The sequence below is a fragment of the Protopterus annectens genome, chromosome 11.part0, assembly GCF_019279795.1.
Source record: "Protopterus annectens isolate FY-2018-M chromosome 11.part0, PAN1.0, whole genome shotgun sequence".
NCBI classification, from domain to species: Eukaryota; Metazoa; Chordata; order Ceratodontiformes; family Protopteridae; genus Protopterus; species Protopterus annectens.
Window position 1 is genome coordinate 138,417,990 of NC_056745.1, and position 27,328 is coordinate 138,445,317.

The 27,328-nt window shown below is 40.3% G+C and overlaps 1 protein-coding gene across 5 annotated transcripts in view; it reads left to right on the plus strand.

The window, feature by feature from the left end:
- The window catches only part of LOC122815212 (voltage-dependent L-type calcium channel subunit alpha-1C-like), a 2,602,552-nt gene that overhangs the window by 2,253,266 nt on the left and 321,958 nt on the right, over positions 1-27,328 (plus strand). For all 5 annotated transcript variants that reach the window (XM_044087523.1, XM_044087521.1, XM_044087522.1 and 2 more), the window contains one exon: positions 4,195-4,547. In XM_044087523.1, coding sequence (XP_043943458.1) covers positions 4,195-4,547 — 353 coding nt within the window. The remainder of the gene's footprint in view (positions 1-4,194; positions 4,548-27,328) is intronic.

The window sequence follows — 27,328 nt, forward strand, 5'->3', positions numbered from 1 at the left end:
TCCCATCAGTTTTATATACAGGTCCAACATATTTTACCAACCAGAGGAGAGGTTGGGGACAATAATTAATAAAGAGTTGGTAGAATGTATCTGGGAGGGGAAGAGGGCAAGGGTCAAGTGGGATAAGTTGATCATTCCAATAGAACAAGGTGGTTTAGGATTACCTGATGTGAAGAAATATTTTAGAGCTACCCAGTTAAGGCTCATATATCAGTTGCCTCTATCATTTGCATTCCCAAATGTGATGATATTTGGAATTGCAGACAGTATTCCAGATGGGTTTTTATGAATATGTTGTACAGGTGATAATAACTGTCTGTTTCCTGCTAGTGATTCCTTTCTAGGCATTCCAGAATCCCCCAACCCTTTTTGCTTCCCTCTCATATTAACTCTTCCCATTGAAGTACTCTGGTATATCTGTCCCAGGGTCGTCTTCTTATTTTACTAGGTAATCATGTCCTTTACTTTTCCTGTAATTATTCCAAAGTGTAATAACATATACTTATTTACATTAAAGCAAAGCCTTCCTACTTTAGATTGGTAAATTTGTAGTCAGATGAAACACAACTAATCAAAGGCAAATTATAAGAAGCCAGCTTACCAATATAGTATTCACTGACATGGTATTCTTTGAACAGATAATAGGTCTGGCACAGTGCTAATTCTTCAATGGCAGTGATGGCTTTATAGTTAGATCAATGATATAGAGGAGTGTAAGGAAGGAAACATGGAGGATTTTGGAACTTTTCCACCTCCTACACAAAATGTGTTTGTTGCTGCTTTTTCATCCAATAGTCAAGAGTTTCTTGGAGAAAGGGCAATGGAAGCAAATGTAGCCAGCCAGGGGTAGACATACAGCTCACCAAGCCACATTGTTGTAGCCTTCATTGTGGGTACAAGTAAGTGTGCAAATGCATGGCAAAGGCATAGGTGCCCCAGCAGTGAGTAGTTGCATTTCCCCCAGTTCAAGAGCAAGGTTAGGGTCATATTAACTTAATCCTCGATGGCCATGTCTAGAATATCTCATGTGAGCAACTCTCACTTGTGAGGAATAGATGGGCCAGACAAAGTAGGGAAGAGCTGAGGGTTGGCAAGCACCGGAGAAGAAATAAAATATCAAGAAAAAAATTATAATCAAAACAAGACAAGAAAAGTATCAGCTCAGTACATTCTATAATTACAATAAAAATATAAAACCACAAAGTATGATTATTAACCCAAGTGAAGAATAACATTTTAATTCCAGAAGTCTTGCGCTGTATTTCTTCCTTAAACAGAATGATTTAGAGACATCCTAAAAGTGGGCATGGTTCACTTGTCTAAAGACATGAAAGTACTGAATTCCACATGACCAGGCTAAACAAGTGAAAGAATGATAGACACTATTTCTAGGTGAGCCCATGGAATCAGCAGCAGCCTCCTAAGAGCAGACTGGAGCTGATAGGTCAGGCCACGGGGAGCAAACGCTCTTCTAGGTGGATAGGATCTTAGTTACATAATGATCAGTAGGTTAGAATCAAAGTCTTAAAGGAGTACCACACCCACAGACTCAAAAAACATGTTTAAAACATCATGGCATGATGTTTCCTACAGTTTAACAGCACTCTGGGATTATTTACAGGATTTTAAATATTTTTATATGTAATTCCAGACTCTGACCACCTGGAGGCTGGCATATTGATGTGGTTTGGATAAATCAGGTTGCCATCCAGTATCCCAGAAATGATTGTTTGGCTCAAAAATGTTACATCATGCAGGCCTCCGTTTGCCTAAAGTTCCTGTCATTTCATAGATGTTGCATGCATACAAAGTACTGAGTAAAATAGAACAGTGTAAGTAACATTCCCTGCTGCTGGATGACTACTTTAAACAGAAACAATGCAAATGCCACAGAACACACTCAAAGTGCTGTTTACTGCTGCCTTTTTTTCTAATTTAGTTTAAATGGCACTAATTTGTGAGACAATGAATTCCAGTCCATTTACTTCTTCCCTCCCCCATAACACTTAGCTTCCCTAGCTGTCAAAGTCCTGAGGGTAATTTGACCTGGTAATTCCATTGTTTGGCAGATCTCAGCAGGGTGCTTGACTCATGTAATTTAATCTTTGCTCTAGCATTTCCTTTGATAGAGGGGACATTTTTTTTTTTGCTGCACTGTAGCCATGGCCTTACTTGACTGCAATCACATCCAGTAAGGTCTAGCACCAAGGAGCTAAAGAATAAAACATTTATACTATTAACCAGTTAAGATCTTTATTGATTTAAGTGTTAAGGTATCACTTCATGCTTCCACCTTGTTAAAAATTGAGATTTACATGTGCAAAGTTTGCCTTCATATGTTTTTACTCCACTGGTTGGTTTGCAAAAAAAACCTTTTGCAGTGTCCCTGGATTTGTCTTTGTACATACAAACCACATTGCTATATTTCCCCTTCCTTTTTCTTGTGTCCAGAAGTCACTTATAACAAAGTACATTTTTTATTGATTTATTTTTTTTTTAAAATAAAGGACATCAAGGTTAACTTGCATTGAATCAGATAATGGATGCCACTGCAACGAATCACTGTTGAAATATTTGTGCATGGACAAAATCCCTTACTAAATCTATTTGCCAGCCTCCAGTTCAATTGGTGCTATGGCTTTAATATACTGGTGTGTTTGCTCATGCCTTCCAAATATCTCCACCATTACATACCAGTTTTGCAGTGCAGTAACCACCCGACATGCCCATACACCTTTAGCCATCAATATGCAGCTACTCCTGTTCATGTGAGTGTGTGAATTCATTTTCAGACTTAAGGTGTGGAAGCTGCACTGAATAATTCTAGGTGCTTGTTCAGGTTTCGCATGGTGCTTGCTTAGAGCTACTCTCATGTTAAGCCACTATGAATATGTTGCACTGCTACCTCTGATACCAGGGTAATGTTTTAATCTTTCTATTCCCGCACTGCACACTAGCAGTATCTGGTGCAAATACAACAGAGAAGTAAGCAAGCATTACACCACCTAAGCATCATTTGCTGTGCAGAATGTACAAGTATGTATATCAAGTTTCTGTTTCCAAACATCGGTGTTACTACACTACTACTGAATAAAATGAACAGCACTCAGGCTGGGGGAAGGACAAGGGAGCCATGACATCACAGAATGGGTGGGTCTTATTATTTTAGTTAGAATTAGATGACGGCTGTGGTGATGTCACTTTGGGGGAGGGAACTGACTATAAAAAAAAAAGTACCTGCACTGCCTGGCCTCAATGATGTCAGTAATTGGGAGACTCCAGCAAGCTTTATTCAAACTTGAGAGAATCATTTTGTAAGTGAAACCATCACAGTATGAGAAGGTAGGCTTCTGTTACAGAAGTAAGGGGAATTATAAAAATTGTAAATGCTTTATTGTTGCTTTCCAGAGGACAATGTAAATAGGGAGGAAAAGGGCCGTGAAGTTGAGGAATACAGTAGAGAAACCTGTTGTACTCCTTTAAAACTCACTACTTGAGACACATGGAGTGCAAGCCTATCCAGAAATTGTAATTGTGCAGAAGTGGTCTCTTGCACTGGGTTCAAAATCGCTGGCATTGAACTGTACTTTGTGACCAGTGGTGGGTATGTACTGAGCATACAGAAAATATCCTAATTCCTGGTGTATGATGACAATAATCCCAGTTCTGTCATCTTCTAATTATCCTAGGGCACAAAGAGAATATGTGGGCCAGTAGTGGATAGAATGGGGGAAGCTGAAATATGTCTGTCTCACAAAAATATCCCCTTATTTACTAAGACTCATAGAAGTGTAGCTAAACATCTAAGCAAAATGAAGACAAATGCACTTTTTAAAAAAAGATCATGGAGTGAAGTTGTTGGTGGCCTTTTCATTAGGTGGAAAGAGAAGTTTACATGAGAAACTGACAACTGAGCTTTGGCATGAGTCAACATGTTTATCTTTTATACAATTCTAGAACTGAAATTGTATCTACTTTTCACTACTCCAACCAAAATGAACATGAGGAAGACTTACTTTATTTCTTCACTTATAACAGCTTAGGATGTCCAAAGTATTTGTGAAAGTATAGTAGCATACATAACTGATGTCTGATTACTCAGTTTTAACAGTACTGTGTATATTTATGTCAGGTCTGCTTATTGTCATGCATCTTTATTCCTTGAAAATCTAAATTTGTTTTACTTTATGACAGCGAGCTGGTGGCTTATTTGGAAATCATGTAAACTATTATCAGAGTGATGGCAGAAGTTCTTTTCCACAAACTTTCACCACCCAGCGTCCATTGCATATTAATAAAAGTGGAAATCCACAAGGGGAAGAGGAATCTCCATCCCATGAAAAATTAGTTGATTCTACATTTACACCCAGCAGCTATTCCTCATCAGGATCTAATGCAAACATCAACAATGCTAACAACACTGCTCTCTGCCGGTTCCCAAATCCATCTACATACCAAAGCACTGTTAGCACTGTAGAGGGCCATGGAGGTCCAATGTCTCCCACAGTATTACTTCAAAGCACCAGCTGGAAACTCAACTCTAAGAGGTAAGTTGTTTTTTTTTTCTTGGAAACAATTGCTGAAGGAAAATCATGTTTTGTAACTGCAACACTAAGCCAAGCAGAGAGACAGTGGTTTAATATTAGAATATTAAGGAGTTTGATAAATCATTTTGGGGGAATAATAGGTTACATTGAATGGTTTATTTGTGAATAGAAGGTACAATATGCCAACAATGGATGGTGAAGGAAATAAATGCGGAAAGGTTATAGCAGAAAAGGAATTCCAGCTGGCATGTCATGAGAATCAAAGTGAGCTATAATCAGAAATCTCATATCAAAGATTTCCTTCCTGAAGAGGGCCCTTCAATCCAATTCTCAGGTCATGGGTCAGATGGTGAAACATGTGTATGCATCAGATACCTTCGTCTTGAAGGTCTTGAATTAGTTGACATAACTTACCCATGTTCAATATTACTTAGCTGAGAAGACTCTAGATATGTCGAAGCAGTTGCAACACAGCAGTCAACATTGCAAGCTGGAATCCTAGATGACAGCAGTGTCCAGTATATCTTTACTCTCCATGAGGTTTGTACACAGTGTAGTGAATGAAGCAGTGGGGCCAGCCAAGCCAGGCATAGCTATAAGGATATCCCGGGCCCAGATTATTTGGCTTTGCTGAAAATTTCAAGACATACTTCATCAGTGGCCCATATGATAGACACCGGTGAAAGAAAATTCCTCAAGAGCAAGCAAGAAGGGAAGATACTCATGACTGTTGAGGCATAAAGTGTTCCACTCGTCTGTGGACCTTTGCCAGTAAGCAGAAGAGTTTGAAGAATATGTGGTTCATTATTAAATTTCATATATCCTTACTTGTTTTCATCTTCCTGTTATTCTGTTCAACATTTTAGGTGAGACCATTTCATTTTTGTTCTTATTTTCTTTAGAGTGTTACAGATCTAAACTTGCCCCTTCCCTTCCCTAGACCACTGGCATTTTCCACACCTCTCTCTTCTTGTTGTATACTACTCCTTGCTTTGCTGCTCCATTTCTTCTTCTTTTTTTTTTTTATTTACATTTTTGCAAGTAGGTCTCACTTTTTTTCAGCTTTCCTTTTTTGAAGTGTTTGTTGAGATTGTGGAATAAAGCTTTTAAAAAATGTAAATGTTTTGAAATTCTGTCTCAAGTTAAATTTTCATTATATGTTTTGCTTAAGTGAAGAACATTTCACTTCTGTCTGTGGTATTTATGAAGCCATTCATGCAATTACTGCTGGAGACAGAAATGGTAAGATAAAGTTGTATAGAATGGAGCAAGGTTTTCTCCTTAATCATGATGGAGCTTTTACCTGGAGGATCACTTTCAGGATATCTCTGTCAAACTGAAAAGCTGAGCCCATCAGATTCTTGTCAACTCATTGAAGGTAATTTCGACAATTGAAAAAAAAAAAAGAAAAACATTTTCAAAACTATCTTCAACAAACAACTCAGCAATTTTTTTTTCACCCTACAAAGTTCCCGGACTTGTATATACCAAATCCTAGGTCACACAACAGTTGAGAAAGAAGCAAACTCTGGCGCTTTGTCAGTACCCATCATTTCAATAAGAACTTCCTGGACTTCCACACCAGCCCCTATCTCAATGCCTGTCCTTAAGAGGCCAGAGTCAAACCACCAGGTACCAGTACAAACATATTTGTTGGCCTTGGCTGAGGTCTTGATGTGGGGACTGTAGCATTTCAGATGTAGTCCTTCAGTGTTGACTTTGCTGTCAGTGTTGATGGTAGTAACAGCAATGCTGAAGACATCTTGAGATCCTTTTTGTGGTTTGAGGTAGGCCTCTTGGGATTGAGCTTGGTGCTGATTTTCTTGGTGTCAGTGCCAATCTTTGAGGGGCTAGCTTTCTAACTCTTGGGGTCAAGGCTGTTGATGTTTGACTCAGGTTTTATGGTTACATCATCCTGTTATTGAAGTTTGAGTGGTCAGGGCTGGGCTTGACATCTACTCAGTGTTTACAATTACCTCAGTTGGCCTCAGCGTTTGGTAACTGTGCTTATTCTTGAATCATCCTGGTTGATGTGGACACCTTCATTGCAGAGCATTCTGCATATGCTGATGTTAGTTTCTCTTTCCCTATGACAGTGGCCTTGAGAGAAGATACTTTGGGCTTTTAACCATCCACATTTTCAGTCATCAGAACAGAAGGGTGGGAACCACTTGCAGGATAATGCCCACTTTTTGGACCATTTTAGGCTTCTGCATCATCCTTGGACCCATAAGTCTATAGGCAGGTAATAGGCTATTGGCCCTAGGGCCTATATAAACCTAGCCAAAAAGGTACCCTGGCTTTTGCCACCCAAGAAAATTATTTTCCTGTGCCCCTGTCGAGCAGAGCCACAGAAGTGATCCCCGGAGTGAATTTCCCTTCCAGTCATTAATATATTTTTTTAATTGTGCTAATGAGGAGCTTTGTTTGATATAGATAGGTAGTTTGTTCCAGAGTATGGGAAGTCTCTGGGACAGGAATCTAGCCCTCCAGCATGTTCTGTTTATTGTGGTGACAAGGTTTAGGTCCCTAGAGCGTGTAGCTCAGAGGGATTGGGATTTCTTTTAAGTGGAGCATGTCCAACAGCTCTGAGTTTGACATAGCTTTGTATGTTAGACAGAGATTGCCTCTGCGTAGGCAATATGCAACAGAGTAGAGCTGGAGTTTTTTGAGACGGTCTGCGTATGGCATCTATTTGAGGCCAGTAATCCTCTTTGTGAGGTATTTCTGTGGCCTTTCCAGTTGTTGTAGATGTCTTGTGAGGTACATACCAAAAGGGGAGTTGTACTCTATAATGGGTCTAATGAGTGATGAGTAGAGGGGAACAATGACCTCTCTAGAGTCTGATAAGCAGCATATGTACAACAGGAGGCAGGTGGACTCTTCGCCAGAGCTCCCACTCCAGTTTCCAAGAACAAAGAGGGACAAGATTCCCCATCTCCCCAATTTACCCCAAATTGGGGGAGGTGAGATGATGAGACAGAGAGAGAGAGAGAGAGAGAGAAAATTCCTACAGCTCCCTCAGTCTGTCTCCACAAATGGTCTTGCAGGAGGCTGTAGACTTTCTAAACCACAACATTCTTCCTGATTTGTTTGTCCAGTAAGCAGAATTGTTCAGCTGGTAGTTAAATCTGCTTATGCAACCCTAAGACTGAACTTGGTTGACTGAGACTCCCAAACTTGATTCCATTGTTTGTGACTGCTGTTAAAAAAAGGTGCAACACCACAGAATCTAACTATCCTCCAGATAAAGAATCAAGGGTGAAGGACAGATTTTGGACGTACGCCTACATATCTTTATTGTTTTTTTCCTGAGGACAATAACCTATCTGCCTTATATGTTAAGGTTATAGCAAGAATTAGCTGGTGAAAAAAAAACACATTTACTCGATTTGACAGATGGACATCTTAAATTTAAACTGCAGTTATAGATGGCAATTGTGTCATCTGTTGTAAACGTCACCATTTACACAGTTCAGGTGATGGCATAACTTGGAGAGCAGGTAACAGTGTCCTTCTTTGCCACCAGGCCTGGTTCTACCTTACTGAGTCTGCCGAAGACACTGAGGTGACCTTCACAAATGCTTCCTGTGATGAGTCTGTTCTGTTTGACCCAAATACAGAACAAAAAATCACCTGGACAACATGCAAAAGAAAGGCAAAACCCTTTCTGTTGCTTGTGCTAAATTCCGTACACTGCAATACTCCTTTCCTTGGATGCAAAGGAGCCTTTGTCAGCTCTGATTTTAGCATGGCCAGCAGCAGAAAAACAAATCCATACATGATATGATTCTGACACCTTTCAGAACAATTTTTATCCATTGACAGCAGAATGAATATTGTGGTTTTCATTTGGGGTGCAGTAGTTAAATCTCCAAAAACTTGCCTGACTGCCCCACTCTGGATGCAGTCTGGAGTCAGCTATTCCATTACCTGCAGATGTGGATGGCCAAAAAAGCTTGGGAAGTAGATAAGGATTGTAAAATTGTCAGGCTGCATTTAAATTTACTCGACTCCAGCCTGTTCCTGCTCTTGTCAGATGTCCCACAATATCAAGATTGTGATATGAGAAAACGTGTTAAACCTCATAAAGAAAAGAATCTTCCAAGAAAATCCCACCAAACAAGAAAGAATTAGGTTATTACTCAAGTATTTGTGTTTTTTTTTTGTACACAAAAAGACAAAGGACCTCAGACCTTTTCTAGATTAGTGTAGCGTAAATAAATTTATCACCAAATAGACCTTGCAGATGGTCACAGTGCAGTCCATCTTTTGCTGTTTTTCAAAATGAGACTGGATATGCTTTTTGGAACATGAAGATGCCTATTTACACATATTTGTTTGTTGTGTATGTTTTGTTTTATGACATCCAGCTAGTTTTCTTTCCATATTCTACCAACTTCAGCTCAGCCTCCAGTATTTTCACTAAACGCATGCCCATTGCTGCACAGAACTAGTGGCTGTGAGGAATGAATGTTTCCTTATTTGGATAATTGGTCTTAGCAACTGCTTAATGGAATAGTTTTATTTTTGCTTGGGAGCCTTCGCCAAGTTTCTTCCAACCTTTGGGAATTACAGCATACTCAGCAACATCCAAGTTAAAGCCCTTTCAAAAGCTGACCTTTATATGGTTCAACCTGGACACAACCTTACAGTATCCATCTTTCCTCAGAGAGAATCTTTCCATTACAAGTCTTGGTATTTCAAAACATTCAGTATTAGTCACAGTACTACAAGTACCTAAGATCATTGGGTCTAATGGCAGCAACCATTATCTGATACTGCTAGTGTTTATGTTCTTTTTTTTTTTCATATTTTCATCTCAGGTTGCGATCTGTATCACAAATGCTATGCATAGGTTTACATAGGAATGTAAGACAGGACACAACTCATTCTGGGAAAAGAAATTATCGCTATTATAATATTTCAGTGTCATTTTGTGGCATGCAATCCAAGGAAACAGTCTGCAAAACCTGGAACTGATAATATCTATGTTTTTTTTTTTTTAATGAGAAATTCATGTTTCTAACTCAAGACTGCTGTTTACACCTGCTTGCATATGAGAGTTCCACAATGGACCATTAAAATTCAGTGATTAGAGCTATCAGTTCCTATGGACACAACTGCAAAGCTTGCAGGTTGGATCACAGATGGTGGCTTCACATGACAAACCTAACGTTGGGTAGTCCATTCCAAGTTACCACTCCTTTAGTGGCTCTCACCATAGATACTGCAGTCATATGCTGGGATCAGTCATTGCCAAGGGCATACTTTCCAGTGTGTATGGTCTCAGGTCAGACAGAAACCAGTCTGCAGATTAATGCTGTGAAGATAAGGGCAGTCCTTCTCTTCTACGGGCCTTTTGGGATTCCCTTCCCTAAAGTATTATAGCCATCCAAACCAAAAGCATGATAGTCGTTTGGTGTATAAATGAGTGGGAGAAATCACTCCAACTCCCTTTGTGGAGAATCAGTGAGAGAATGGGAATGGGCTTTGTCAGCAGGACACATTCTGATTATCAATATTACATTTCTTGGGGAGCAAGTTCTCTGGCAGACAAGGTAATTTTCAGCATACTGATACCCCACAATGATCCCACAGTCTGCCAGCAGCAGTAGCAATACTTTGATGGGGGGAGCTCTACTGCAACATGTTTGTGTCCCTGATCAGCAAGTGTAACAGCATCTTGGTCCAACTTCCCTCCCATTAAGAATGCTCCAGGGATATTTTAAAAAAAGGTCTCAAGTACTCCTTTATGATTTTCTCCATTTCTTCTTATTCTAAAATTAATTCAGAAAGCCTAAGCAAACATAGTTTCATCTACTCACGCCTCATCTTCTAGAAATGCCTGTGCATCTGAGACCCCTGTGATCCCTCTTCTGACAAACTGCATCCAGATATCCAGCCTACTTGTCTAGCCACATGGTTTTTCTACAGTCAAGTAATGTCCAAGAACTCTTCATACTCTGTCCAGATACTTACCCCTTCCCATGGGCATAATAGTGTAGAAACACACAAGACTATGTGAACTACTTCAAAAGGCTTATATCCTTTCACAACTCTAGTTATTGCAGTGTTTCACTAGATCAGGTACCTAACACAAGCTTAGGATATTTCTCTAGTAAGCAATACTTTGCTGTCATTCCTAATGTTCCTCAAGCTTCTAATTCTTTGCCATTTATTTTGTCACATTGTTTATAAACGAGTTAAGCCCACTGGACACAAGAGTCCCTTCTCAGAGGTGATCCAAGAGCACTTTTTGATTAAGTGACTGGCTCAGAGTCATGCAGTAATCAAATGTAGACTGGGAAAATCAAACCTAGAAATACAGCATTGAGCAGTAACATTAACAGCTCATTCTTTAATTCCCCGTGCTAACTTCCAAACTTTAAAGCTATGTAAAGTCTTCCTGAGAGGCATTTGCTTATTCAAACCATGTTAAGACTCCTGTCCATATCACACAACCTCTTAGAGCAAAAATTCTGTGCAAAGCCAAAAATAATGGAGGGGGGCAAAGATCCAAAATCTGGGACAAATGTTTAAATATTGTTCTTATAAACTTGGAAAGTTGTTAGAAAAACATGTTGTTGTTTTGTGTTAGTATGTATTTTCTGAAAGGCCTGAAGTCTGAAACTCAAATATCTGCTAGAAAACTAGTCATTTTATGAGGAACAGATAAAAAAATGTGTGTTAAAACTGTACATTCTGCTTAATTCACAACATTTGAGAAGTATGCTCCTGTCCCTCCCTGAGAGTTGTTCTTTGTTTTAGAGAAATTCACTCTTCTTCCTTTTGAGCAAGCTGCTGCTGCAAAATTGAAATGTTATCATGCAAAACACTTTTTCTAATGGCTGGGGTGATGGAGGAGTTTCTGAATTGCAAGCCTTACATGTCAATCCTCCATACCTAATTTCCCATAATACTGGAGTGTCTTTATGAATGAATCCATTATTTATGCCAAAGGTAGTAAGTGAAACAAACCTCAGTAATCTATCAGCCTGTATTCTTTTATAATTATTCTAACAAAATTGAATTTTGCTACCCCTTATGGATGCCCACATATAGTACAGATGTTATTTGGACCGAACCAAACCCCTAAGGAAAGACTCACAACTGTTAATGTCATTTTCTAATAAGAAATTGGGTTCTGTAGTTTGTCATATTACTTTATCCATGTGGTGAACTGACTGCATTAAATTACCTCATGAGAAATATGATAAATCTTTGCCTTCTATACCTGGAGTTCATTCAACCAGGGCAGTTACTATCTCTCTAACTTTCTTTTCAAAAATGAATCCTTAGGGCTAGTTGTGCAGCAGCTGTCTGGACTTCACTGAGTAATTTTGAAAAGACACCACAAACTGTATGCATTGTCTTGCTCTAGATCTTCCTTCAGAGGGTCACAGTTAACAGAGATATGTTACCATGAAGGTAACCACCCAGGAGAACAGACTTCTGACTGTGTCTTGATATTGATGAAAATGAATTCCGTCATGCTATATATAAAAGTTATGTGCTTACTATAGTGTTAGATCTGAATGAGCAGATCCATCCTCATCAACATATCCACTCTCTCCATTCATCCGCCCTATTGATTACATGGCATAGAGGTCTTTCATGTTATTTTTTCTGCTCGGCATTACAGCAGCAAGTTGAGATCTGAGAGGAAACTATTTTCAGAGCATTTTGAATAAAAGAGGAGGGACTGGTAATCCAGGAAGTTTCATATTTTGACCTGCCCAGATGTAATGGCATTAGCCTTACTGTTGAGAAGAATGGACATGCTCATCCAAATCAAATGCTATGGCAAGTATACAACTTTTGTTTTTGTTTACAATAAGCTTTCAATTATATGTGCAAAAATACCTCCTTGAAATACCTCTGGTACTGATGAAATACAAAGCAAAAAATCTAAGGATTCTTTACTTCACTAGTGGTGTATCAACTGTATATAATTTGGATCTTGTTATACCTAGATTTAGTTACCAGATCCCTGAATAGCTTCTTGTACTGAAATTAACTGGCATTTTGCATTCTTTTTCACCATATGTTCAACAGTATATAGCAGGAAATGCTGTTAGTCACTTTATTCAGATCTTACTGATCAGTACTAATGCAAATCTTCGCTTTCTTCACAATACCATACTATTCACCCATTCACAATTACTTGTGTTTTGTTTTAATTGTGAGTGATGTTGGTACTTTATGGAAGAATTTATCACTGACAGACTATCTCATTGTATTTGTGTGTGGTGTTCTCCTGACAACCTTCATATGCCTGTAAATAAATTGGTACTGTCAATCAAGATATTTTTGCTATGGCCATATACAGTCTTTGAGATGTATATGTGACTATGTGATTGATTGTGTACATGCGCATCCTTTAGTTATACACTGTGGAGTAGAGTTACCATTCCTAACTTCACATAAGCTAAACAATCCATATTTTAGGAATATTTATTTCCTTAGGTACTCCCATATTTTAGGAACATTCATTTTTATAAAGTGCTTCAAAAGTATTTTTAGAGAAATTGTTATACTGTACTCTGATAGTACACTCTTCACTTTTGTTTATTTTAAGCTCTAAATTCTGTCCATTAAGTATCATCATTTCTTGCTAAAAGTTTGACATGCACTCTTGTCTTACTGCTTCTGATGTATCTTCTGATTTCACTGTATACAGCCTTTCTAGTTCAGCAGTAAAAGCAAGCAGCTGCTTTCCATATTTCTGTACAATGCTTACATTATTTTGAACACACCAGTTATTGCTTTTATACATCATTGGAAAATGTCCCTTTCTATCAATGATCCTTAGGGCAAGTCTTCCTCCTGTTCTTTCTTAATAAGCTATGTCATGTTAAAGGATAAAGCACTGGGTATATTGCAGGTGATCTGAGTTTGAATAGCAGCTTAGGTGCATGTAATAATTGGCAGAGGGTGGATGGGAGTGAGTGGCCATTGCAGGCTTGCCTGGGGTGGTGAGAGAGTGACATCTCTGGCTTATCATATAGGTGACAGCCATCAGAAAAACTGGGCATTCAGCCCATGGAATAGATGCCAAATGAACCCACCCTGCCATGTGCAAGTCACATAGTAAAGCCAAGGGAAATTCAGCATATAGACGTATTCTTCCTCTCAGAAAGCAGCTATAGTGAATCTTGAAAGACTCACTATGGAGGAAGGGAGGGAAATGCTTTGCAGGGTGCGGGGAAGGTAGGACCAGCAAACCATCCCCCTCCCTACCAACTAATTCTCACCATGGAGTTGAGGAGATCATGGAAGACTCCTGGCCAGGAGCAAGTGGGCCACCAGACTTTTACCTCACTCTGGGATTCCCGACTCCTGTGGAACAAATGAGCCAACTGAGTGCAAACTGAGGAGTCTTTGGGTTTGGTCTTGCACATGGGGGGGGGGTAAATTTCATGCTTATAGCCCCACTTACTGTGTAGGAAAAACACCCTTATCAGCCTCAACAAAAAGTTGAGATCCCTCATCAAATCCTCTAAAGCTAGCTATGAAAAGAGAATTGCAGCAGATTGTAAAGACAACCACAAGGCCTTCTATAGTTATGTAAAGAATCTCCACGGCAATGCCCAAATTTGCTCTGAGTTACTGCACAATGGTACCTCCTATATCGAGCCAACAGATATTGCCAATATAATGGCCAACAGATTCAGTACCAACTTTACCCCCCCCCCCCCAAGGACCAATCACAATACCAGAAGATTGCCAGGCACCCAGTATTACTGCTACAAGGTTAAAACAGCACTGTCCAGGGCCAACAATACAGCTTCTATGGGACCCGACAATATCCCTGGCTGTGTTCTACATGAACTACAAAGTGAAGTGGCACCTCACCTGTGTGCCCTTTTCAGTCAGCCTCACCTCAGGCTTTGTCCCTACTGAATGGCGCACTGCTATAGTCATCCCTCTCCACAAAGGAGGAGCGACTACAGACCCTGGGAACTATCGCCCCATTAGCTTGACGAGTCTGATATGCAAAGCTATGGAACGCATCATCATGGACCTTATAAACAAGGATATAGGGAATCTCCAAACTCTGGATCCCACACAGTTTGGTTTTGTGAAGGATAGATCATGCCTGCTCAACTTGGTCGACTTCTTTGAGTCAGTTACCTGAGCTGTGGATGAAGGCAAGGTGGTTCATATAGCCTACCATGATCTGGCCAAGGCCTTTGATACCATTCTGCACTCAGGAATCATAGAATACCTCAATAAGCTAGACATCAACCCCTATATCACTAGGTGGGTTGCAAACTGGCTCACAGATAGAACCCACAGTGTGAAAGTAGCTGACTCTAAGTCAGACTACCGACCAGTCACGAGTGGCGTCCCACAGGGTTCAGTCCTGGGTCCTTCTCCTGTTTGATATCCACTTTTCTGAAGTCCAGGCCAACACAAAGGGGCTGACAAAGTTCGCAGACGATTGCAAGTTGGCAGCTATTATTAACAACCCAAGTGATGGCGACATCCTACAGAAAGGCCTCACTGAGAACAATGACTGGTGTCAGAACCATGGCCTTAAGCTCAATGCCAAAAAATGTGTCATCATCCCCTTTGGGAAAAACTCAGTTCCCATGAATTACCACATTGATGATAGTCCACTGAACACAGAAGGCGTTATAAGAGATCTGGGAACACAGGTTGACAGCAACCTCTCTTTTGACCACCATATTCCCATTGTGGTCAGAAGGTCCTTCTATGTGGCACATCTCATTAGTAAGGGTTTTGCATCCAGGAAGAAAGAGGTCATTGTCTTCCTCTACTCTTCCCTCATTAGGCCAATCATCGAGTACAATGCCCCATTTGGCATGTACCTCACTAGACACCTGCAACAACTGGAGAGGCCGCAAAAGTACCTCACAAAGAAGATCCTAGGTCTTCAACTCTTGTCCTATATAGACAGACTCAAAAAACTCCAACTATTCTCTGTCTTATATCGCCTACTTAGAGGCGATTTCTGCTTGACTTACAAAGCCATGTCTGACCCAGCTGTGTTAGAAATGCTGCATCTAAAGAAATCCCACTCCCTACGCACCACATGCTCCAGAGACTTCAACCTCATTACCACAATTAACAGAACGTGCTGGAGGGACAAGTTCATAACCCAGAGACTGCCCATGCTATGGAACAGACTTCCCATACATGTCAAACAGAGCACCTCACTGGCCCTCTTCAAGAGAAATCTTGATGAGTGGATGGGAAATAGAAAATTCACCCCGGGGATCATTCCACTGACTCTACTCGACAGAGGCAGTGGGAACTACAGTTGGGTGGCATGATGCCAGGATAATCCTATGGGCTAGGCTTGTAAAGGCTCCAGGGCCATTAGCCTAATGCACACCTATGAACCTATGAAACTATAGGCTTCACTCTGAACTCTCAAGTTACACTGTTTTGTATTCTTTACTTTTACAGCAAAGTCTCACTTTATTTCTCATTTTGTCTTATTACTTGACTTTTGTTTTTTTATGCATCATTTTCAGTTAATAGTATTTATTTATTTATTTGTAGTTGTTAACAGTGATCGAGCAGTGATCCAGTGGACTTTTTTCCAACTCAGACAGAAAGAATGTACTCAAGAAACATAAAGTACCCTAATAAAACAATGCAGATGAAACAGTAAAACTGAAAATAACAGTACAAAATATTTTTATAATAATATGAAAATTATGTACAACACAAAACAGGAGAAATACTGGTGAAATGTTAGTTGTGGAAAGCATAACATTTGCAATATCAAATATGCTAGGGTTGAAACAACATATATTCTATGAAGAACATCTTCAATATTATACATCCAAGTACAGTTGTTGTATTAGATTATGATTTGGAGTAGAAACGGTAGAAGAAAAAAAAGCTAAAATGGTATTACCTGGAAAATATTTCCGTTTTTCAAAAAATGCTTTTTTAGCTTCTTTAGAAAAATAAGGTGAGATTCACTAGTTTTCATGTGGGTAGGGAATGATTCCCAAAGCTTAGGAACTAGGACAGAAAAGCTATGATCACTAGAAGCACATTTATTATGAGGGATAGTAAAGGATAAATGCTTGGAGGGAAATACCCAAGGTCATAGTGCCAAACTGAAAGTCTTCCGGTGAAAAGGGGAAGTGGATATAATTTAAGCAGTTTCTAAAGAATAGGTCCCATCTGCAGCCCCATTTTCTGCTGGACAGGAAGCCATTTAGTTTTTGTTAAAACCGAAAAATAGTATTCATAATGAGGAGCAAGAGTACTAAAGTAATAAACAAACATATTGTGCTAGAAATTATCTTTAGGGAAGAATTTTTTTCTGTGATGCAGCAGTAACGAAAATGATTCCATATCCAAAATGTGAAAGTGATATTCCTTTTCAAATAGCTGCTCTAAATCTGGAGTCAAGAAATAAAAAGTTTTCTGTTCTGAAAAGTTAACTTGTATTTTTTAATCATCTTTATGTGACTTTGAAAGCTAAACATATGGACAAACCATATCCCTTGATACCTAAATGTGTCAGTGGACTTGATAGCATTGAAAGAACTGAACTGAATTTCCCAGGTTTTTTGGCAGTAAATGCAAGCTTTTGCTAGGTTCCAAACAATGTGTTTTAGTGTGTTATTTCATGGTTAAGAATAAGATGCATATGATTAAACCAGGTGGACCAGATCCCATTCATGGAGCTATTTGTTGCAGCAGGCTAATCTGATCCATAAATAACCACGTGATCAATATACCACATAATATGAAGGGTAGAGAGATCTGTGGATAGCCAATTAGTAAATATTGAGTAAAGTAAAGGAAAGAGAACTGACTTTTGGGGAATACCTTTTAATAGTACTTTCCAAACCAAAGGGTAAAAAGGTCAAACAGACATTCCACATAGTAAAAACTACAACAAAACCCAGCCAAGCTGGAGTTTTCACTGTGTGATACCTTAAACCTCCTTTAATGGAGGCCCATGGGGTATATGCAAATGACCCCTTAAGGACATCAAGTGTTTCAGCTACATGGCTTCTGAATGCCCATGACTTTTTTTTTACTCTTTAAATCTTTATAACTACTTTTAGGCCAATAAAGACAACCCCCACTAGCTGAGAGCGTGCATGTTTCGGCCTTTTTAAAGGGGTCATTTGCATATATCCCATGTGCCTACATGAAACCTGCCAAAAAAGGTAACAAAACTGAGAGCCAAGAAAAGCACTAATTAGAACAGAGTAAAATGCAATACAGTCACACATGAATGACACAAGCATGTATAGAAGAGACCATAATTTTAAAGCAGCTTCTGTAGATGAATGTAGACACACTCTCCAAAGGAAAAAGAATCACCAAAGCAGGTGACTTGTGGTTTATTAGTTATAGGAATCAGTTGACGCAGAGGACTGCACTACCTGGCAAAAGACGTGAGACCAGGTGATAGTTTTACAATCATCAAAAACATTGACAATTCTGTACATTGCCAAGACCATTGCAGACAAATGGGCAGAATAAGTATCAGGTAAGGGTCATGCTGACATCTCCTTCTATGGAAACATTGGGCATGGTGTGCAATAGACATCTTATATAATATAATTTGTAAATGGGCATCTATGCTGTATGAAACCATTATGCAAAGACTTTATTAGAGATATATGTGCCAGGGAGGGTTAGTATTTGTGGACTACAGAGGCATAGTGATATACTGTGGCATGCAGAAAATCAAACTATGCTGGGTAACCTCTTCTGCTGCACAGTATCCTCTAGAGATGATGGTCCCTAAGCTGGTGGCCATGTCCCTTTGGTGTGATCTGTTTCAAAGCAGCAGTGCTTCCCTCCTTTAACCCATGGTGTTTGTTCTCCTTTACTAATTAACACAACCTGTTCCAGAGGGATTGTGGGATGTCTATAGAGGAGCTGGTGAGGATGATGCCAGTCCTGTACATGGGTTTAGATCCTTGGGAGGTTATGGACTGTGACACATTCCTGTGTTGAATAGAGAAAAAGAGTGCCATGTATTTTTCTATATGCAGTCATTTCCCAGTCCAAAAATGGTTTCCCCTTGACATAGGTCCACTCTGTGAAATTGATCACTTCCTGCTAGTAGCATCGGAATGTGATGGTTCCAGTCTCATCGAAGGCAGTAATTACTCTTTGGTGGTTAAGGAACACCAGGACCAGTAACATATTTTTTTCCAAATGGCAACATAAGGGCTGGTGCTATACATTTTGGACAGGTGCAGCTTCAAGATTCTCTTTCAGGTTATTTGCCCTAGGTAGTAGGGACAGCCTTTGGTGGATGTTGTGGATATGTTTTATGTGCCCTACTCAAGCAGCAGCCATCTCAAGGTCCATTAAGATGTACTATGGTCTGAGCTGTTCACCATCTTGCTTCATCAGTCCGGCAGTACCTACCACATCTAATTGTAGCTCCATTATTATTTTTTTTTTGCTGTTGTTTTTACAGAAATAGCTTTATTATCAAAATTCACTGAATCCACAAAGATAAATCAAGTCAAGTAACCAAACTATATGAGCAATCATAATGTTAATCATGTCCAGGTACAATTACTGAGCATTACTTATACTTGTGCAAAGCAAACTTTCTCTTAAAATTGTGAATGACCAACCTCTGTTCAAGTAAGCTATGTTGCTAAACCTTGCCATTTTGTTTTCAACGTAATACTACAGGGGTCAGTGTTTCTTGATAGTTCCAGCAACCTGTCTTCCTTTAATAAAGCTATCAGCTCCATAAAAGTAGGGGATGCCACTGTTTTCATTTTTTTACTTACTTACTTTTTTGTAATAGCAGGAGTAACATCATACCTTCAGCCAAATGAAGCTCAGTGGTATGAAAGATACCCAAAAATAAAAGCTAAGGGGTGAGAGTGGGTAAAACACACCATGTGTTTTGTTTCTTAATCTGAAATTCCTGCCACAAGCTTGACAGTTTAGAAATGTCCAAAATATGTGTAGCCACTCCCCTATATCTCTACTTTCATATCTCCTACAAAGGGAAGTCACACTAGAGAATAACCTGGATAGTCAGGAAGAAATGGAAAAAAACTTGTATAAACATTGTCAACCAGAAAGACTGAACTTTAGTTACTTGTAGACATCTCACCGATGTCTCTGAGGAAAAATAAATTTAAAATTTATTTTCATTGAATCCTAAACTTGTCTGTGATCCTATTCTGGTTTAAGATTTGGTATGGTTTACTAATTTGGCCTCTGACGAAATTATCTAGATCCTTGTTAATTATAAACCTTGAAAACGGTGGGATGAAGTTATGAAATACCTAAGCATCCAAAGTCTATGTACTTCGTATGACAAAATTCTGTATAAATTCTCTCCCTGACCCTCTAGTTCATACCATTCAGCAAACAGTACCCATGGGATGAGGTTACCTCCCACTAGCATGTGGTTCCAGTATGTTAATATCTGGCAAGCTTTAACATTCATTCTCTGATTAAAAAAAATAAAATAAAATAATTTTTTCATTATTTTTTCATTATATTTTTAAAATTTTGTTTTTCTAATATGATCAATTTTTACATGTATAAATGTTTCCTTCTTTCTACTGTTGTCTAAGTTTCTCATGTGTTACATATATGTACTTACTTTTGCAAGTCACTCTGTTTCCTATTGGTTATCAACTTAAAGTGGTAACTATGATGTACTAGTTTTTAAATATTATTCTTTTATGTCACTTTCTTTCAGTTCTGTATATTTGTATAATTGCTGTAGTGGAGCTTTTCTCCCTGGGCCTCTACTGAAAATGAACATATATCCAGTTAGACTAGCCCGGTCAACAAATGTAAAATAAAATAAAAGATGCTGCCTCTCTCCTTCTCTTAAAGAATGAGAAGTAAAAAGGAGGGAGAATCAAACTGGAATAAAATCCATTTTCCAGTTCCTTGGATTATGCTTATCTAGAATTTGTATAATGGAGTACAGGGCTTCTGTGATGGTTGCAGGGTATTCTGTTTGAGTCTTCATCTGCCCTGTTTTAATCATGTTATATATGGCTGAAAGGCCCCATTGTTTCCATGCTGAACTGCAGACCTCTGTAAGAAGCATGGGAAAATGTTTGCAGTGCACTGCTTTTATATATTTCTCAAAGTTTGAGAAGCCTAACCCTCACAAGGATGTAGGAAGTAAAGGATTTCTGTTGAAATATCATGCTTAGCTCTTTCCCAAGTAAATTGCATTGTCTAATTCCTGATTTGTGATAGGAGCTATGAATCTACAAATTATGGGCAAACTTGGAAGAGATACAAAACAAAGGAAGGAAAAAACACAATATGGCCTGAATTCTCTGAGGGAGATCCAGGTACATTAGTCTACAACATTAGAAGAGACTGTTGATTTTGTAAAGTAGCAGTCTGTTATTAACACCCTTTGAAGCTTGTGATGTCCATGATAATGTATAAGAGTATCGCCCTCCAAGAATGGATACTGTTGAAGGAGCTATCCTGATGGTGAATAGTTAATCAAAGGGCTTCAGTTAAATAAATATCAATTTTATAGTCAGATAACTCTCTATACTCATGCAGATGTTGCTAGTATGTCCATTTCCAGGTTTTTCATATAAAAAGGAGATCATCTGCATATTGGAAGAGCTTACCCTCCACTCCTGCCCATAAATAGCTTTCCGTACCAGACTGTCTGATCTTAGTTGATAGTGGCTCCCCAAAAAATTGCAAAGAGGAGTGCTGACAATGTTCAGCCCTGTCTGGTGCTCCTGACTAACTCAAAGGATGGGAAATGTGAGATCCAACCTTGATCCTAGCAGCAGAACCCAAGTATAGCTTCTGTATTAGCTGTACCAAAACTGAGGGAAATTCCATATATTGCATCAGAATAACTAGTGCAAAATGACCCTGTCAAATGCTTTTTTTTAGCTAGTCTGACCTGAAACATTGGAACCTTTCTTTTATCAGTATCAGTTTTAATTAGAAATGTCTTAAGTAGGTTATCGAAAATAGTGCATTCCCACAATAAAGGCCATTTGATCATAATGTATAATCTAATGTAAACTGCTTGTTGTCTTGGCCACTATTAGTCATTCATATAGTTTATAAGCATGGTTTAGAACTGAAATTGGTCTGTAAGAAGTTGGTAATTGACAGTCTTTATTTGGTTTCATAATAAGGGAAAAATTAGCCTGATATCAGGAAGACAGAGGGAGTCAATTCATAAATAAACAGAAGTTTTGTAAAACTGAAAAAGAAAATTTTCACCAACCCATTTATAAATCTCTAATGGAAGGCCATCTAGGCCAGGTGTCTTACATAATGACAGTTTGGAAAAGACTGATTATATTTCTTCCTCAGAAATTGGACACTCTAAACCATTCTACTTGCTTGCAAGCTAATTTAGATAATGGCGTTATGTCATAAAATCCAGTATAGTATAGGAAGGGGTTAAGACTGTATCCAGGAAGGGGTTAAGACCATGTTTGCTATCTGTGGATATTTCATCTTTGAAATCAACTGGTGTAGTTGCAGCTCTAGAAATCCCTAAGAGAATTGTCAAAATGGTTAAATTTAAGTTCTGTCTTTGCATGATGGATTTTATAATCCAATAAGCCAATAATCTTACCCTTCAGGTCAGCATTAAACTTGGGTATTTCATCTTATGCCTAAGATAGCATCTCTGTTCTTCTAGGTAGGCTTTTTGTAAGGATGGTATGTTAATGGATAATTGAGAAGCAATGGCTTTTGTGTATGGTAAAAGGCTTTCCCCTAACTGGATCTTGAAATCATTCCATTATCCAGAAAGAGGTATACCTAGGATTCCTTCCTGTCCCATCCAGCCTGACCATTAGTCTTGAAACTTGTGTTCCACCACTGGTCCTTTACAGTAAAACCAATTAATACCTAGGACTCCTTCATGTCCCATCCAGTCTGACCGTTAGTCTTCAAACCTGTGTTCCACCACTGGTCCTTTACAGTAAAACCAATTTCAACTTCTAGTAATGTTTCCTCAAATTCCTGGTATCTAAAGTTTTAAAGATAGGAGGGCACGGTCTGACAAGATAATTGGTGCATATTATAGATTTCTAACCAAATATTCACGCTCCCTCATAATAAAACATTTGTCAGTTCTGGAAAAGGAGTCACTCCTTTCCAGTAAAGATATATACAGTTGGTGGTAAACCTCAGATAAAAGGGCACATCTGTCATGCCCATCATCGAGAAAAATGTATGTAATGTGCGCACTGCAGGGACAACAGACCACCGTGCTTCATGTAATTGCAAGTCATATTCCAGTATATTGCCCATATAGCCATTCCCTCCTGGAATTTGACCCACCTACATAGTAAACTCAGTAGAATTACAAAGGTAGTTCTTGAGGGAATATAGGTATTCAGAATGTTTGACTTCCTACCCGCCAGTCTTTCCTTACTCATACCATATCGGCCTTCTGCATCAACCAGCTGCACTATTAGGGTAAATGGTATCTAACCAGTAAGATTGTGCCCCTCCTCTTTGCCGCAAAGTATGAGGAGTAAAAAATATTGTAGCAGTAGACTTCTAGCTATAAGTAGTCCTGTATATCTAAATGAGTCTCCCAGAGTAATATTAAATGTGGCTATATATGTTTAATACAAGCAAAAATTCTAGACATTTGTATCATATAGTTTAGGCCATTCATGTTCCATGACAGTAACTTACAAATAACCATTATACTGAGTGACTTATATTTATAACAGTCAGAGTCTGCTCATCGGTGAGAGTTGAGACATTTGTATAGTTCTGCAGTAAGGCAGTTGAGTACTTTGACTCAGTGTTTCCAAAATAAACAACCAGCTCTGATGTTGTCTGCTCTGCCTGGCTTCAACCTATGGGACTTGTGGTCCATCTTGGATCCGGCACTGGCCATTTCAAAGGTCTTTAGCCTGCTTGGCTCTCCTTCCCTTACCCATAGCTCCCCATTCCTCCATGAACTCCTAGATCTAGTTTGCTGCCATTCATGTCTACAGCTCGGTCTTTGGCTCTGCTTTACTTTTTCATATTTGAAGAGTTGGCGCAGTTATCTTTGGTAATATTTTTTTTCTTACTCCTGTAAGCAGTTAGTGTTGTCCTGGTAGTGTTGCATAGTGCATGCATTAGGTCAGTAATGTAGTTTGTCATCCTTTGCCATTTGTCATTAGGTTGTTTGGGGTGTTTCTGTATATTTTGGTGCTGTAATGTTACTAGGGTTTTTAGATAGACAAAGTTTTCAAACAGTGTGTGCCTTGCAGGCACAAGCTGCCTTCCCAGGACGTACATCTGAAATGCATTTATTGTTTGGGTCTGGGGCATCTTGATTCCGATGCTCCATTTCTGAGAGCTTTGGCTGTCAAGCCATAAGCAAGCATAGGGCCAAGCTTGTTTTGAGATTACTTCTACCTCTGGTTCCTCTGCTACAGTTTCGTCTTCTTCTTCTATAGAGCAGGTTCTCCCCCAGCTCTCTAGACTGGTTCCAAGGACTCCTGGCCATGACATGCGAAGCAGGATAAATGTAAGTGTAAGTGGTCATCTTCGGCCTCCACCTCTGGACCTGCCCCCATGGGTTCGCCAGATCTGAAGGTCTACCTGTTTTCAGCTTCCCCAGCAGTCCCAGCGCTGGCATTGGCTATGACATCTCAGAGCCGATCACCTTCAGCCTGTCTGGCTTCGAGCATTTAGAACCCTTCCTGGTCAAGCGGGCGCTTTCAGGTAGGGTGGCTTCTGCCTTTTCTCCCAGCAGTCCTCCTCTTCAGTCGCTGGAGCCTTCCTTGTCTCTGCCCAGGCTTAGGACCTCTCTGGCTTAGATCTGGTACCCAGGATCATTTTCTCATCAACACTCAAAGCCATCCTTGGCAGCTTCTTCTGTCCGGTCATCAGGGTCGGTGGGCAGTATCAAAACGACTGAGCTGGAGCAGCTGATGAGGTCCTTTTGCAGGCACAGATGCAATTAGCCCTTATTCCCTCAGGTCTAGGTCTAATACTGGGGCCCTTGGCTCCATCCTTCTAGCTTCCTCCCTTGGTCCATTTGGATCTTAGGTCTTTGGGGCCAGTGAAGTTTCCACCCTCCGGATCGGAGCCAACAGCTTCGCCATCTTTGGCCCAATCCTGTTCCTTGGTAGTCTCGACCCCAACTTGTTCGGGGCTGTTAGCACCTTGTAGCCATGGTGTTGAAGCTGGGGTTTCCGGTTAGGGGTTATTGGTTCCTGCTTTGTGGTCATTGCTTCCAGCCAGAGCTTCAGCTTTGGACAGTGCAAATTCGATCTCACTGTCAGGTCTAGGGATGGCTGACTTAGGTTTGGGGCTGTCTTTGGTATCCTTGGGTTCCAGAACCCATGGATCAGAGAGGTCCGCCTCTGCCTAAGCCTTTGATGTTGTTGAGAGGATGTTCTCTTCCAGTGATAAGGATCATTAGTCTGCTCCGGGACAGCCTACATCTGCCAGCCTCCAGTCTGCTCCCATGGTGGGATCTTCCTGACTGTTCCACCTCCTCCCCAGACTTATCAGAATGGGAGGTTTCAAGGAAGAGAAAGTGCAAGAGGTAGCACTTGGATTCCCCAGAGGAATCTCTCACTAAGGATACTGACCTCGAGGAAGGAGAGGGTTCCCTTAAGTCCCCACACAATGATGCCTGTTATGGCAACTTATTGGAGCTACTCCACCAGAGTGGAGGCTGGACGTGTTTCTGGAGGCCTTTGGCATAGGCCCATCCATGCCTTGTGTATTTCCCCCTCCAGATACCATTATAGACCTGTTGTCCTGAAGGACATGAAAGGAGCCAGACACAGTGGAGCCCACTCCTAGAAAGCTGGATAAAGTTCTTGCCCCACTCAAAGACAGGCCTGATTGGAGTAAGAGCCCAGCCTTCAATGCCATTGTAGTGGAGGCAGCCACCGAGAAAGAGATTTCTAAGGAGAGCTTCATAATTTACCCTTATGAACAGGGAGTCTAGGATGCAGGATCAGTTAGGAAGTGGGCTTATACCTCATCCACTTTTGCAGTGAGAACACTTAACTAATTATCTCACTTGACAAGGCTTCAATAGGACCTTGTGTCTGAAGTGTCAAGCACCCTTATGACATTGCAGTCTCTGCATACTCAGAAAAAGCTGGAGACTCATTTGCCCATCTTGGTTTCCATTGCTAACATTTCAGTGAGACTCATCTCTAATGGCTGATGGAGCATCAAGAGAGGCAGGCTCCAGGATTGCAATATGCCACCACTCCTGGAAGTGATTGTGTAACTTTGTGGACAGTTTCAAAACATCCTTCATTAATGTCCCTTCTGATGGGTCCTCATTGTTTGGGCTCAAGGTTAAGGACACTCTGATGAGCAGTGAACAAGGTGGGAAGACTATGTCAGATGTCAGAGTGCAGTTTTCTACCCCCCAGCTGACCTTTTCTATTTTTTTTTCAGAAAGTCACAGTTCTTTTCTCAGGACACTCCTCTGAATGGTTCCTCCTGATGGCAGGAGGGATCATAATGGACACCACCTGTGGGGCAGAAGCAGTCCACAGAAGCAGGGCTTCTTCATGACTATTCCTGGTGGGCCCTTCCAGTGACCCTGAAGTGTTGCCCAGCTGCTGTTCTCTGGAGGCCATCGGAGGTTGTTTGGCTGTCCACCCTAAAGCTTGGGAGGCCATCACCTCATACACGTGAGTGTTGAGTGTCATATTCTGAGGTTATTACAGTCCCTTTTTAGAAGTTCCAAACAATCACCCAAAACATCTGCCAGATATTTCACCCCATCAGAGACGTTATGCAGCAGTAGCAGCAGAGATTCAAAAGCTGCTCATTAATCGAGTCATTCAAGAGGCCTCACCAGACCAGATAGGATCCAGGTTCTATTCCAGGTTCCTTTTAGTTCCAAAGAAAACAAAGGATCTCAGACCAGTTTTGGATTTGAGCAAGCTGAATCAGTTTGTCAAAAAGAACAAGTTCCTGATGGTCACAGTGTAGTCAATCTTACCGCTTCTGAGGAAGGACGATTGGATGTGCTCAATAGACCTCAAACATGCTAACTGTCAGGATAGATCAGCATTCCTGCAGGTTTCTTCACTTCCGGCTGGGATCAATCATTACCAGTTCAGGGCCCTGCCATTTGGTCTCAGCACAAACTCCCAGATGTTTACCAAGTGCGTTGCAGTGGTCACAGCCTGGCTCTGGCTGCAGGGTTTTCAGGTCTTTCCATACCTGGACAATTGGCTGTGCACTGCCCCCACAAAGAATTTGCTGATCTAGGCCAGGGACTCCTTACTCCAACTGTGTGACAACTAAGGGATTACAGCCAAGTATCCAAAATTGAGCCTTCAGCCTGTACAAGTTCTAGAGTTCATAGGGTGTAATTTCAACACAATCCATCAAATTGGCATGCTTCTGAGCTCCAGAGTTCTCAGCTTGTGGGCTCAGGCCATGACTGTACTTGTAACTTTGAAATCACCAGTTCATGCAGTTATGAAACTTCTGGGCCATAGGGCAGTCTCAGTAGTACTGTTTCCCCAGATAGAACATGAGGGCCCTACAATGGATTCTGGCTGTTCAGTGCTCCTTCCTGACTCATCCATTGGATTTTTCTGTATGGTTAACATAAGTGTGTCACAAGCAAATTCATTGGTGGTTGCAGTCTCCCTTGGTAACCGAAAGGAGACCATTTGTAATTCCTTCTCCTTCAGCCACAGTCACCACAGACACCTCCCTCCTGGGGTGGGGGTGGGGTAGTTTGAATGGAGAACAGATCAAGGGTCCAGGTCTTCCGCAGAATACCACATTCACATCAGTGTTCTGGAGATGACAGCGGTCCTCCTTGCATT